At 33.0% G+C, this 16052-nt stretch overlaps 1 protein-coding gene across 4 annotated transcripts in view; it reads left to right on the forward strand.

The window, feature by feature from the left end:
* SPAG16 (sperm associated antigen 16) overlaps nt 1–13697 on the forward strand; it is a 1158987-nt gene extending 1145290 nt beyond the window's left edge. For all 4 annotated transcript variants that reach the window (XM_077956655.1, XM_001082826.5, XM_077956652.1 and 1 more), the window contains one exon: nt 13338–13697. In XM_077956655.1, the coding sequence (XP_077812781.1) occupies nt 13338–13513 (176 nt within the window). In that variant the 3' untranslated portion in view covers nt 13514–13697. The remainder of the gene's footprint in view (nt 1–13337) is intronic.
* Nucleotides 13698–16052: the final 2355 nt, after the last annotated feature.

The following is a 16052-nucleotide window of genomic DNA, read 5'->3' on the forward strand; positions in this document are numbered from 1 at the left end:
TAATAAGCCCCATTTATCCACTACCCAGGTTTGACAACTATTAATATTTTGTCAGTTTTGTTTCATTAATCCCTTCTTCTTACATGTTCATGTGTGTTGTTCTTAAGATTCTGAATTCCCAAAGAATATATTTTTAAATTTAAATATTGACAACAGCAAAATAGTGTCGTTTCTCAAAATGACTCCACAAAGTCATTTTTATCTGTTTGGTTAAGTTCTTGTATATTGTTTTAAAAATGATTTCTTTAGAAATAACAAATAAAATCTTTAGTATTCGGAACTTTTTATAGATTCACATCAAGATCTTTTGAACATGTGCAAAGTTGCCACTGAAACAAAATGTATCATCTTTGATAAATAGCCCTTAAAAAAGCAATTTTCTTTAGCTTTTTTCCTAGAAATACTGGGATTATTAGGAAAGTATAGACTATACCGTGTGTTTCTAATTTTAGAGATTATAACAATTTTATTCTGTTTAATAAAATCCAATGCAGCTTGCTGTAATTGTTTATTTGGGGAGATACTCTAGTGTATGAATGTCACTGAGATATTAATAATCATAGTAGCTAGTTAATGCAAAAAAGCTTGAATTTATATACTTTTTTATTTTATTTATTTATTTATTTATTTATTTATTTATTTATTTATTTATTTATTTTTTGAGATAGAGTCTCTCTCTGTTGCCAGGCTGGAGTGCAGTGGTGCAATCAAGTGATTGTCCTGTCTCAGCCTCCCAAGTAGCAGGGACTACAGGCGCACACCACCACGCCCAGCTAATTTTTGTATTTGTAGTAGAGATGGGGTTTTGCCATGTTAGCCAGGATGGTATCGATCTCCTGACCTCGTGATCTGCCTGCCTCGGCCTCCTAAAGTGCTGGGATTACAGGGTGAGCCCACGTGCCTGGCCATATTCTTTTATTTTCTAATGCAGATTGCTTGTCATATAGGTGTTCAAATTTTTCTGTTCCTTTGCAACTATAATTCCCACTTTACCCCTAAATTCCCTGCAGTTTGTCCTTGGCAGTTTTTGCATTTAATAGCCCCATCGTAAATCAAGGGACCCCAAACATTTGTAGTCTATTTAACAAAATACTTGAGCTGATTTCTTGATAAAAGTAGATGCAATTTATTTGCATAAGTCTTTTGGAAGGCAAGAAGATAGATAGATTGTCAAATGTAAAGACAATAGAAGGTAAAGCACGGTTTTCATGACCTAAAATGTGGCTAATTATATCTTTGTTTTCTTCTCTAATACAAAAATTGACTCTGAATTGCACATCTGGAATGACTATCTTAAGTATAATTTTTTTTAAATGCCTTGTGTTATTCCTCCTAAAATGACAGCGTCTTGTTCTTCATTTGGGTAATTCTCCTTATGCACTCTCACTTGTTCTGGTCAGCACTTACTCCTGGCCTGGTGAATTAGTAAATCACGCCCTTCCACCTGCCAGCCACATGATCCAAGCTGACCAGTAAGGGAAAATTTTTACCTGCTCTGAGACTGCTGGGCAATAGAGGTACTCTTTCCAGGCCATGAGCCTGAACCCAGACTACCAAGTGGATAGAGTCAGCCTCAGTATGGATTTACACTGCTGGAATCAGAATATAGAGACAATGACAGAAGGCATCCTAATAACATCATTCCAACCTCTTGAGCCAGCCATTATTGGAGTCAGTTTATTTGTATTTCTGTGTGATAAATGTATTTGTTAAACTTAAAAAAAAAAATTCCCTTTGCCACATTGAGTTGACTTTCCTTCACTTCCAACTGAAAATACCCTAATATTCCATTTATTCAGACAAGTCAAACTCCATATTTTCTAATAATTGCACTGCCAACTTGGCCATTTTTATGCCTCCTGTATATAGCTAAATCATGTGTGCCTCATTACTTTAACTCCAAGTACTCATCAGTGCCCTTAATCTCAAATTGTCCACTAGCTTTTAGCAAAAGTCCGTTTGATCCAAGTGGACTACCAGATGAAAAGGTTAACAGTGAGAAAGTATGATGGAGAGGGGCTGAATAAAGAACAAACTAATCACATGTTTCTTTAAATTTTCTATGAGACATAAAGCCAGGTCATCGGAATATAATATTACAGAATATTAGCTGAAATTTCCATAAAGATGCCTTCACAGAATTATGAGTTAATATAAATTTATTTAGCAGTTCATGTAGCAGCCAAATTAGCTTAACTTTCTGGCATAACTACTTTTGTTTCCCCTTAGGCTGCAGGATAGAAGAAATTTTATAGACATACTTGGTTGGCATTCTTGTTCAAATCATATCTCTGTTATCTTAAAGGAGGTCTTTCATGTCTCTATGATTCAATATCTTTCTCTGTAAAATGAAAATAATAATATTTCCTTTGCATTTGATTGTAAGGATTACATAATACAGCAGATGTGAAATATTTGGGAAAAAGTGAGATAATAATTGCAAGCTAGTGGTTCCCTCTTTTATTATCAACTACTTCAAATTATTTAAAAGGAAACCTCCATTAGGTATTATGTCTGTGGGTCTTACTCAGGTAATAAATAGTGACATATATAAAATTTAGAGCTAATCTCTATGATTTCAGAGAGTTTAACATTTTAAATCATCAGATTATACTACATATTACATTTAAACTAATTAATTTAGCCATTTCCAGTTCATACAAGACCTTCACATTCAATATTCCAGCCATTCTTTTCCTCTTGTGAGGAGGGTATCCATCTCAATTATAATTCTTTTATCATATATTTGCGTATCTTTTTTTTTTACTGTAACTATTAATGGTATAGTGATGCTGATTTATCACTTAGCCTCTTTTACCTAACAATGTTGCCCTGAAGTAGGAAAGGATGAAGTTCTAAAATTAGGATCTAATTATTAACAATTCACCACCTGAACATTAACTAACAGAATCTGACAGTGGCTTTCTCCACAGACAAACCTCCACATTCAAGAAAGAGGATTCCTTTATAATGAAGTTAGTTCTGACACCAATGGACACTAAGAGAAAAACTCCCAAAATATTATAACTCTGACTTTTAGTCTTAAAATGTAGTTATGGTTTGAATAGTAAAATCTGAGCAATACTAAGGGTGGTTTTATTACTTTACAGTAAGAAAGATAAAAATGATTAATTTTTTAATTAAATTTTGATAGTAAATATAAGCCCTTTGTTCCTTTGCCTATTTCTAAACAATGAAGAAGAATATATCACAGTCTATGATTTGCTATGAATTATGTTTTGTGATGGCTTATCGAATCCTCAGAACTGAACTGGAACTTGCGTTTCCTGACATCAGCAAAAGCTTTTCTGAAATGTTTGCAAAGCTCCAGATGTATGGGGTCCCTGAATAAATATTATTCCAACACTGATCAGCTGCGTAGGTGAAGACCAAGTTAGGAAACAGGTCTACAAGGATGTCTTAATGAAAGCAGGTGTCTGTTGATATTTTAAATAGATTCAGTAATTAATTAGAACATTTTTAGGACTTTAAGTGCATTTCACAGGAGATTTCTGTAATATTCAGAAGGTAGCCCATGTAGGAAAGCACCTGTTCAAGATCATCATTCATGCTCTCCCAGTAGGGGGAAATTATTTTTAAAACTACACACAGTAAGGCCAAAAGTTCTGTTCCTAGCAAGGTAAACTTAATTTTTTTTATTTATTCACATGCTATAGTTTAGAAATTTCTGGAGGATCAAAGAGCTGCCTTCCTAAGAAAGACATGGATTTCATGTTAAAGACAGAAAAAGATTACAGTTGGCCCCACGTAGCTGCAGATTTTGCAATCACAGATTCAACCAATCGCAGATTGAAAATATTCAAAAAATAAAAAATAACTGTAAAACAAAAATAATATAAAAATATAACAACTATTTACATAGTATTTATATTGTATTAGGTATAAGCAATCCAGAAATGATTTAAAGTACACAGGAGGATATGCATAGGTTATATGCAAAAACTATGTCATTTTATAGAAGGGACTTGAGCATCTGAAGAGTTTGGTATCTGTGGGTTGGGAAGGACCTGGAACCAACACCCCCACAGATACAGAGGAACAACTTATACTTGTTTAAAACTGTTTATGGGAAACTTCTAAAACAGACTCTGTGCATAAAATTCACTTGTTTGGTAGGTCACATTCTATACCAAGTTCACATAATGGTAGATTATCCTCAACTTCCATGTGTTTGATGTCCATTAAATATTATGTATTCTAAATAAGGTAAACAAATCTGTTGACTAGAGCTCTGAAGATACTGAAGCCTTCCCTTCCTTCTCTGTTATCATTTTTGTGACCAAGATAAATTTAAAATGCATTTGTTATATACTCTATGTTTTATACTTTGACATCAATTAATCTTTGCTCACAAAAAAAAAGTTAGGACCCTTTAGCATTAATACACATAGTAAAAAATACTGGAAAAGTTTTTAAATTGTTACTAGCACTTAGGCAAGTTAAATTCGCAAGCAGTATTTTTTTCTGAAATGCATTGATCAGCAGTAAGGCACAAAATAAACTAAATCACATTTCACATCTCCTTCAGTGGTGTTTTTGAAATTCTGAGTAATGACCCTGGTTGAGCCATTAATGCAAATCCTCAAAACTTAAGTAGTTTCTTGATACTTTTCATTTTGAGGCATCTTTTAAAGAAACAACAGATGCTTCTCCACATGCATTCAAAAAAATCAATAAAATTAATCAATAACACTCTCCACAGGTAATAAATGCTCAGAAGCATTTCTGCCTATCTATATTGATTGAGAGAATTGCTTCAAATCGGTTCTGATGTGTATAAAAATCATTTCCTTATTGATCAGAGTTTCTCTTCCCTCTCTGATATGTTATTTCATATATGGCACACAATGGTTTTTGTCTCTATTCTTGTATATTTGTGATAAATTTCTTATGATCTGTGTATGAGACTCATTTGATTAAAATATAAAATGAGTATTTTTGTTTCTTTGGGGAAACCTATTGCTCAAAATTTAATCAAATAATGAATAATTATGAGAAATTACTGAAGTTATTGTAATGAGAAACATAATGATGTATTTCATTCACAATTTTATTATTTATAATAAGCTTAAAAGATCTGAGTTTGCTTCTATTTCTTATAACAAAGCTCCATTCATGCAGACACATGCCTCTAATCCAGAATGACACTATTACTGATTATATAAATAATAGAAAAGTGCATAGTTTTAGTCAATTGCTGACTCATAATATTGCTGGAAAATGTAACATGTTCAAACCTATAAGTGAATTTTGTAACTTTTTTCCTAGTGTATGTGTTATGTGTTTGGACATAGAGTAATAAGAAAAATATTCTGAATTTTCTGAACATAAAGAAATTTAAAGTTTTGATAGAAATAACATTTAATAATTCTCATTAAAAATGACTGTATTTAATTAACCCAACTGACTTATATATCCACAGTTATCTTAACTAACAGTACCTGATAACTGGTAGCTTACTGGGGAAACTGTATTTGATCAATTAAAGAGTCCCCCAAGGAAATACAACTCTTAACTCTTGATACATTAACTAGTGTTGTGAATTATTCCTCTAACAAAAAATCAAATATTTCTGTCAACATGATTTAATAAATTTCATAACTAACATAGGGTGCTCCATTAAAAAATGACATCATTTGGCCCGTTAATACACCACCACAGTAAGTTTACCTCAACCAGTATCTTCTTCAAACTTGGATTTTTTAACAAGTTTCATGCCTCTTAGCCATTTTTCCTTGGAATTTCAGGGAATAGGAATTTTCATATTGACAACTGAGGTCCAATACCTCTGTCTACCTTAGATGATTTTACTTTACCAATCTATCAAATTAATTTTGTATTTTCTTAATTCTTAAAACAAATTGAGACCTCTCAGCAAAACAATAACATTTTTTTCAGGAACAATTAGTGTAAAGAATTGGATAAAATATGTTCACTGTATTCAAAAATATTATTTGGGGGAGGCTAAGGAGATGTTTCTCAATATAGAAAACATAAGCATTGGGAAGAAAATATAGTCTGGTTTGTTTCCCCTCTATCAAAATTTAAATGACAATTTTTTAATAACATCTTAATATAAAATACTTACCTAAAGATGTGGAAGTGTCTTTTCTGCCCACTAAAGCACTGGGTACATCGGATGGTCTCCTGAAACTCTAAAAGAATAGGGCAGCCTTCCAGAGTTTCTCACTTATTCCCAGGAAACTAGTTGTACAATCAAATTCTTGGAATCAATAGATGCCACTAGGGTGACCGTGAATATAAAATTTTTGAAATATTTGACTTACATACAAATTAATTTAAATATATTCCTAGAGATGAGCATAGATTCACACTGGAAACTGGAGTGGCACATTCAAGAGAGTCTTTGATAGATACATCTCTCAGTCATGTTGCATTTTAGTAAGGGCAGCTTAATCAAAGTGGAAGGGATGAAATGGAGCCAATCAGGGGAAAAAAAAAATCTGGGCATATCATAAAGGATAAGCACATGCGCTTTGGAGTCATATAGACCTCAAATCCGGATGTCATCACTTACAAGCTGTGTGGCCTTGGAGAAGTTGCTTTTCTTTCTAAACTTCATTTCCCTCCTCTGTAAAGCAGAGTATATGCTAGTATTTTCTAATACAAATATGCGATATGTGATATATATACTATGATAATAGTATGTTGATAATTTTAAATTTTCTGATAGCCACATTTTTAAAGAACAGGTAAAATTGATATATTTATTTATATATTTATGTTTATATATATGAATATATTTATACTTATTAATTATATACATATAAAATATATATTAAAATCTATAAAATGGACCCAAAAGGGTATCATATCAACAGGTAATCAATATAAAAATGATTAATAGCCTATTTTTCCTCCTTTGAAACCTGGTGAGCATTTTACAATTACAGCACATCCAATTTGTACTAACCACATTTCACATGCTCAATAGCTACATGTGTGTCATGGATGCTGTAATGGATAGTACAGGTATAACCTATCCCTTTGGGTTATTGAAGAATAACATGACATAATGCAAGTAAAGGATTTAGAACAGTGCTTGGCAAATAATAAGTACTACAAATGGTAGTGTGAAAGCTGCTACTATTATCCACTGATATTGACTATAATAGCTTCCTTGCTATGCTGGGGGAATGCAAAACTATATGGCATGGCCCCTGTTCCTGAGTACTTACAAAGTCAAGAATGTAAGACAAATACATAATTGACTAGAATTTTTGACATTTTATTATCACATGAATAGTGTGAATGAAATGCAGTAAGTGCTCAGAAAAGGCAGATCTTCTACTAGGGATCTCTTGTACTAACTTGGTGAAGAAAATCATTTTGAACTAGGATTTAATAGGTAGGTTGATTTTTGTTAGCAAGTAATGGTTGGGGACTGTGGAGACAGCTAGGAAAAATACTACACTACAGGGAATTACAGAAACAACAATCCAAAGGTAGGGAAGTGAAGAATACATTCAAGAAATGATGGCAAATTGTTTGATGGAGAACACAGAGTTCATGTAAGAGTGTACTTGAGTTAGCAAATGCAGATTTGTATCAGAGTGTAGAGATCTTAAAAGCCATGCTAAGATACTTGGACATTATTCAGTGTCTGAAAGAAATAGTAAAAAAGAGCAACTGATTTAGGAGCCAAAGATCTGATGTCAGCCATATTCTGCAACTGCCACATGTGCATTTTCTTACCTGGGCCAAGTCACTTCAGTTCAGCTGTTTTATTTGTAACATAAGATGGTTAGATCTAAAACAAAACAAAACCTGAGAATGTCAGAGATGAAAAGGGTCTCTTTGTTGTTGTTGCTGCTGCTATTGCTTTCATTGTTCTGTTTATATTTATGGTATTTTAGGATGAGGGTAACATTACTGAAGAAATGCCTCAGGAATTAATATAGGTAGATTTAAAATGAAAATATCATTTTGAGAATCATTTCAGTGGTCCTAGTATCTTAAAAAAAAAAGGATTTTAACTAATTATGTGGACATAACAGTTGGAAATAGTAATAAATGGCTGGACTGGATTATAGAAAATTGGTTTAAAAAAAGAATGGCTAGGACTTGGATTGAAGATGGAGAGGGAGGCAAAGTTAGAAATGAATTTTATTACAGTTTGGAGTCTAGAAAACAAGATAATTAGTATTCATAATAGAAATGGTAGAACCAGGGAGATAATTTGGCTGGAGATACAGGAAGAGATGTAAAATGAGAGTTTTTAGTTATTGGGTACAATTTTTAGTACATGTTATATATGCATTAGAATGTATGTATTTAGAGAGTAATGGATATATATGAACAGTGACTTTTGCAAGAACATGAATGTTTTCATTTCAGAGTTTCACAAAGGAGTACAAACAACATTACATAAAACAATTATAAGATTAACATGAGCATTAAAGTTAAGAGCTTATGCAACTAGAGAATTCAGTGATATTCATAAAGAAGCCCCAAAGTGTGACACTTATCTGAGTCTTTTTTGCTTATTTTTTATTATTATTTTAGAGACAGGGACTTGCTGTACCACCCAGAATGGAGTGTAATCATGGGAATAGCCCACTGCAGTCTTGAACTTCTGAGCTCCAGCAATCCTACTGCTTCAGCCTCCACAGTAACTAGGACTAGAGATGCATGCCACCATGCCTGAATAATTTTCTTTCAAATTTTTTGTGGAGTTGGAGTCTCACTATGTTGCCCAAGCTGGTCTCAAACTTTTGGCCTCAAATGATCCTCCAGCCTTGGCCTCTCAAAGCATTGGGATTACTGGCATAAACCCAGTTGGCCCTAAATCTTAATTTATGTAAGAATTTCTAAAGCCAGTAAATGAAGCAAGACTTTTTGAGTAATAAAGTTTTCAATTCAAATCCCAATTCAAGGTCGGGCGTGGTAGCTCATGCCTGGAATCCCAACACTTTGGGAGGCTGAGGTGGGTGGATTACCTGAGGTCAGGAGTTCGAGACCAGCATGGCCAACATGGTGAAACCCTGTCTCTACTAAAAATACAAAAAAATTAGCTGGCCATGGTGGCAGGCATCTATAGTCCCAGCTACTCAGCAGGCTGAGGCAGGAGAATCACTTAAACCCAGGAGGCAGAGGTTGCAGTGAGCCGAGATTGCACCACTGCACTCAAGCCTAGGCAACAAGGGTGAAATGCCATCTCAAAAAAATAAATAAAATAAAATAAATAAATCCCAATTCAACCTTCTGTGAGTCTCCTTCATTTTCTAGGAGGAAAGAATAGCTACATCACAGAGTTGAGTGAAAAACATGTGATGTAAAAGAGAAAGTTCTAGACATTCAATAAATGAGGGCTACCATCAACTAATTCCAGTAACCCTGGATGACAAAGAAATGGGCTCAAACTTTTCTATTTAAAAATGTCATAAAGATGTTTGTGCTCCTACTTGTAACACACTGACTCTTCATACAACAAGCACATATTAAGTACTGATAGGTCAAGTTCCATGATTATTAAAAAATTGCAATAAGAAGCAGCATGTATCTCAACCTTAAGGAGAATTTGGCTACATGAGAAGGAAAGTAAGTATTGAAAGGTTTAAGATAACTCCTGGTTATTCTAGGTGTACACTGTCAAAATCAAATTGACTTCTCACATGTATTTCTAAAATTAATTAAAAATTTAATAAAAATTAATGAAAACTGAAAAGTTTTATAAATTGTAACTAGAAAAAGGGTCAATACTACACATTTTATTAGCATGAGAGTAAGAGTTTCCAAATTATGCTAGTTTATATAAAGTGATTTTTACACCCAGATAAAATTTTACCACTCAATTTGTATGGATTAATTCATTCTATAAACTTCTTCAAGGGATTCTATTGTTAGTAATGCTTAAATTAATAAGTATATTCAAATACTCAAGTTTTTATACCAAATTCAATTGAAACTGTTATGCCTAAGATATTAGTGAAACTATTTCTTAAAATAAATATGGCATATAAAGGAACTATGTTGTGTTAAGAAAGTTAAAAATTTATTTGGAACTAACTTTGAGAGACCCTCCAATTTATAAAATTTGATTGGATCATTTAATAGCAGAGCAATACTTTGAGGTTAGGAGAAACTTAATTCTTGTCTTCAAAGCCAAAAGGAGTTGGAAAATTCATCCTTTAAAGTAAAATAGACAGCACCATATGTTCCTCATTGAGTCCTATTGGTCAACAGAAAAGGTATTCATTTACTAAACATGAAAATATTCTAAAGTCTTGGTAGACAAAAATAAGTATTGATTACATTTTTTTTACATGAGATTACATTTTTTAAGACATATGAAGGAGTCATAATCACTCAATGTTGATATATACTGAGTTATTTATATAAATAATAGCAGTTACAAAATTAAATCAATCTTCTCCCTAGACTGTTTACTTTCTTTCCATTCTGTGAAAAGTGTGGACATCCTTATAATTTGAACGTTAACAAAAGAAAAAAAGCAAAGCATTTTTTACATAACAGATGTTTAAACATTTATTTTAAAATATCTTTATAAATCCATTTTGACCATTTTTATTTTTAACCTATACTGTTTTTAATCACAAATTTATTTCATGTGATTTTTATGTAATGTGTGTATTCATAAATTGTTACAATTATTCTTGTTAAAAAACTATGCTAAATAACATTGTAATAATCTGTTCAGAAATTACATGTTACAAGACAATATTTTGCTTTTAATATGTTTATAAAAGATTTAAAGTAAAAATACATTATTTAATTTCACATTTTTAAGAAATATATTTACTTTAACATGAACATTATTAGTTCAGGTTTCACATAAATTCTCATGACACTATTTAAAATTGTATTTCTACCATATTTTCTTTCCATTGACCAAGTTCTGATATAGTTAAATCTTTTATTCTCCCTAAATTTATCATTAAGACCCTGACATTCAGATGACAAGTGATTTGCAGTGTGGTTTGTTTTTCATTGCCAATCACCAGGAGATTGAAAAAGATACCCATGCACTTCTCCATAAACACTTCTCTATAAATGCTACACTTTGTGGAGATGCTACCAGTAATGAGGCTGTGGCATTTTTTATTTTGTTTCTGAGAGTACCTCTTCTCTCTCACACCAACTGGATACTAAAGTACTAATGTAGCAATTAACATGCCCTGGTAAATAATTTTGAACATTTTCTAACTTCGAAAGAGGTTAGCATCCCCGTTCCCAGCAAAACTAATTTTTAAGTCACACCTTATATGCCGTGTAATAATCCAATATACTTTAAAGGAAGTTGAACATGATTATAAATTTATATTCATTTTAGGAATTAGTTACGATACATGCTCAGCCTTGCAGTCTTCTGAAAATGAGTTCAGGAGAACCTGAAAAACCTCATAATAAATGTGCTGACCCAAATCTGTTCTTGAAAAAACAAATTATTGAAACACCTGAGGCATGGTGCTACTGAATTAATATTAGGTTCCAATATTATCATTTTCTGTATTTTATTAAACAAACTTTCAGAAATTATTAGTCTTTATAAATATTTCCAATTATTATTTTTATAGATTTGAATAATGATTTAAAGCTAAATATTTTTCTTTTTCTTTATGGACTTGGTTCTGTCTGGTTTTGTTTGATTTCAGAAATAAAAAAGAATATTTACCCCCCTTTTCAGCTGTTGTGTAAAGACTACAAGAAAAAAAAAGTTATTTGTTTGATTCTTGGGAAAGTCACAAACAGCAATTGCCTATAGAGTGAGGTTGGAAGTGAAATCCATATGTAATGCCTCTGTCAGCAAAGACTTAGTAGAAAAGGGTTTATAATAAATATTCACATCTGCTGCTTTGGACACTCTAATCCATCCTAAGGATCTTTGCTGTGTCAGGCTTTGTTCTATATGAAGAAGCCCAGTAGTTATAAAGGTTTGCAAATAGGCTGTATTTATCATGGTTAGCTTTACTTTTATAACTTTTCTCTGTTTTAGAAGTATTCATGATGATTGGGGGTAAGATTTGTGATTAAATATTTCACTGTAGCTTTTATGGTGATATCATTCTAGAATTCTTATTATAAAATGGGCCAATGCTGTTTTCACAATATATCACTTACCTAAAATCTGTCAAGGCGGCATCATTGATAACAATGCTATGCTGGCTGTGGAAAACATAATGGCTAAAAGCCCAGGCTCTGGACTCAAAGTGCTGTGATTAAATGCTAGCTCCTCCTATACCTAGGGTGTCATTGTGAGCAAGTTACTTCACTTTTCCAAGCCTCTATTTCTTCACCTACATAGAGGAGTTAATACTATTTTCTTTATCATTAGATTATTGTAAGGATCATACAGAATTATCCATATCAAGCACTAAATATGGTATCTATCACATTAAAAGAGTTTGATAAATTTTAAATGTTATTACTGGAACAATAATATGCCTTCTAAGTATGATTAAATAATCCCATGGATAGTAGTAATGTCATACTTATTTACACTAAGTACTGAGCTTATGTAAACATAGCCTGTTGTTTTACTTACCTCCAAGTCCCATGATAGTTTGTTACTGGACTTCCTTAATAAAAATATTAATTAAAATTGGATCCCTGATTTGTTTTCACTCTGAGGAAATAAGCCACTAAAAATATATGGTACAAAAATTATGCAAATACCCTGTGCTGTATTTAGCCATCTTATGTAACAAAAATTTATCAAAAGTTGAATTCTAAGCTAAAGTAAAAACTCCCAAGTCATTTTGAAATGGAAATATTTATTTCCACTTCAGCCTCAAAAAAAAAAATTTGTTGAGTGCATGAGTATCACAATTTTTAAAGCAGGAATGTATATTGAGTTGTAAGTAATGATTAACATAACTATTATAAATAAGTTTAAAGAAGAATACAAATTTTAAAATACAAATTATCCATACATAGATACGTTTTTCCATAAATTTTGAAAGTTATGTCTTTTAAAACTTTTTAACATGTAATTTGAAAAAGAAAGTTGCCCTGCATAGTTGCTTTCAATCTCATCTCCTCAAAATGCTTTATTAATCACAAATATAAAAGAATAGTAGGACATTTGATGAAATCTGCATATAAAGGATGTAGACAATTAGGCTCTATGTCCCAATTTGAAAATTTTGTAATCTAATTATTGATGTGTCTTAATTTTGACTCAACTTATTTCTTATACCTACAGGAGCTACTTCATATTTAATAACTGACCCCTAACACAGAATAATTGAAAAAAATAGAATGCTTCGTTGCGTATAAACTGTGAACACTTGAAATAAAACTTTGATTCATTCTCTCTCCTCTGTCTCCCTCAGGTCGAGTTTTAGCTCAGGCAAGTGGCAATGGTGTTATCCATTTGCTAGATCTTAAATCTGGGGAGATTCACAAATTGATGGGCCACGAAAGCGAGGTACACACGGTTGTGTTTTCTCACGACGGGGAGATTCTGTTTTCTGGAGGCTCTGACGGCACAGTTCGAACGTGGTCTTGACTGACAGCACATCCCGCTGCAGAGGGCATTCCCTTTAAGGCTTGAAAATGCTTCCTGTAGTCCCAAACCAGCAAATAACTGGTTAAATGTGCCAGCAGGTAACATTTACAGTCTGCTTTAAAACATGCTTTGCACATATATTTTAGTGCGCATACTGTTACTAATAAAAAAAACTTTATGCTCACCCATTTGTGTCGGGGTCTTTTTTCTGTCTCATTTTGATAAGAATTTAGAGACTCGGCATCTTTGCTAGGGATTTTGAAAGAAACAGCTTTACAATGACGCCTAATGACAGACTAGATGAATTACAGGAGATTGATTTTTAATGTTAGAGAACAAACTGCAGGAAAACCTGGCTACTTTTTTTTTTTTTTTTTTTTAATCAGATCCAAGCTGCAGGAAGACCTGAAGTTTAATCATGCAACACCGGGGAAGTCTTTCTGCCACCAAAGGGTCAAATAGAATCGACAAGCATACGTTTTCACAGATTGTTTGACAATGATTATGCTTTATCTATTAATAATAATCGGGGACTGCAGATGGCTTAAATCGAAATGCAAGCCTCTTCTGGAACTTTCATCTCTGCAGTCCATCCAAGAATGCGTTAGGTGTAATTACAATTTTTTAGAAAAAAAAATTTAATTGTAATTTCAATGCAAATAAGTATCTCGCACGTAGAATGTCTTTACCCCTCCTAATGCACGCATCCGCTGTATAAAGTGCGACTGCTTGTAGAGCACTCTAGCCTCGTCTAAAGCAGCTCGGGGATTTCGACAGAGCTGGGCTCAGAAGCCAGTTGTTGGCGCTGTCCGTGGTGCTGAGGAATTCCCGGCTGCCGGCAGAATGAGCTCCAAATCAGCAATCTGCAAACTGCTCTTACTGATGCAGAAACCCAGCTAAAGTTGCTCCTTTCCTTCACGTCCATAGTTAGTATTTTCCGGTGTGTAACAGGGGATTCAAGCAACATACTGTGGACGATGGTGATGGTATTGCCAGCGGAGTGGGCTTTAAGCTACAGCATGCTGTTGCTGTTTGTGATCCTCCGAGCCTAGCCAAATCACCTCTACTGCCGTAGCAAACACCGTGTAAGTGAACTCATGTGTGGAGGAGGCGTAATCAGCCGGGAAATTTCATAGAAGGATCTAAGAAAATGCTAAAAATAAGTTCAACATGATTCTGCTACTGGGGTCTGGATTTCTACAGGACCAGCATTGCTTCTTGCTTTGAATTCTGAAGACAGGTCCAAAGCAAATTTCTTATGTGTTTCTGCTGTGTTTCTTTCTGGAAGGGCGGGAGACTGCTTCTTTACTGTGTTTTGAAATGGGAGGTAGAAAGAATGGATTGCCTTTAATTCATGCCTAAAAATGTATTCTTTGGGTAATTAAAGAGGAACTGCTTTCTTAAAACACAGCTGACCTTTTAGTTCATTTTGGGCTGTGACCCCTACCACCACCATTAACCTCCAGAGTGATTAGGTAAGTGTATCTTATGACATGAGTTATGTTTGTTTTCTCAAAGAAATAGATGCAGTCATTTTAAATCATATGTAGCAATATGGGGAGGGGGGAAAGTTAAGCTGGGAAGTGATTCTCAGTTTAGCAGTGTTTGCTTGCTTTATAAAAATCTTCAGATAAACATTATATTTGATTTATCCCATGTTTCTTCTGTTAAATAAATAGTATCTTAAATTGTACTAGGGCAGCTCAATTATGAAGGCTTTTTAAAAAAATAGCCTAAGAACTTTGTTATATTGAAAATAAAATCTTGTTTTTTTACTATGCAGATTTTGAGATATATTTCATATAATAAAAACATCTTTAATGTTTGTATAAAGTAGATATTACATTCCTATTTTTACCTCTAAGTTTACATTTACCATAACCTAACACATTAATGCCTACCTGTGGCTTACAAAGAGATCATTTTCTGTCTATGTCCCTTTGAAGCAGAATCATATGTGTATTTCATATGGCTTATCTTGCATGTGTTGACAGATATTGCTGGAATATTATAAGGAAGCACAGTAGCTTTCTTTTCCTCCAAGATAAACTTTCTAAATATGTGATGTATAAATGCTTGCTTTAATTGGTAAATTATATTTATGCTTTTTCAGAAGCTTCTGTTATGTTTGTTATCTCTGTAGTAATTTGAGAGAAAAAAATGCTTTGTCAAAGGGAGCTTCCAGATTCTCAAGTAGAATTATAGGTTTGCATTTTCTTGTTCTGTCATGACTCATTATTTTTGACATATTTTATAAGAAATCATCAGCTTTATTACCCCAAAGGGAATTCTAATATCAGAGGATATCAGAGGAATTCTAATATCAGCTTTCTCTGGAAAGAGGGCATACTACCTTCCATTTTACTATTATAGAATTTGCATATCTACCTTAAAATGCAAATATAATAGTTTATGAAGTTTCCTAATGTCATCTTTATCTTAAGTTATCATCTGTATAGGTTAGACTGAAAAGAGATGATTTATCATTGCTCTTAATATAATCTGAAAATAAACAAATGTATAACATTTATAGCTGACC

The sequence above is a fragment of the Macaca mulatta genome, chromosome 12 (genome assembly GCF_049350105.2).
Source record: "Macaca mulatta isolate MMU2019108-1 chromosome 12, T2T-MMU8v2.0, whole genome shotgun sequence".
Taxonomy (NCBI): domain Eukaryota; kingdom Metazoa; phylum Chordata; class Mammalia; order Primates; family Cercopithecidae; genus Macaca; species Macaca mulatta.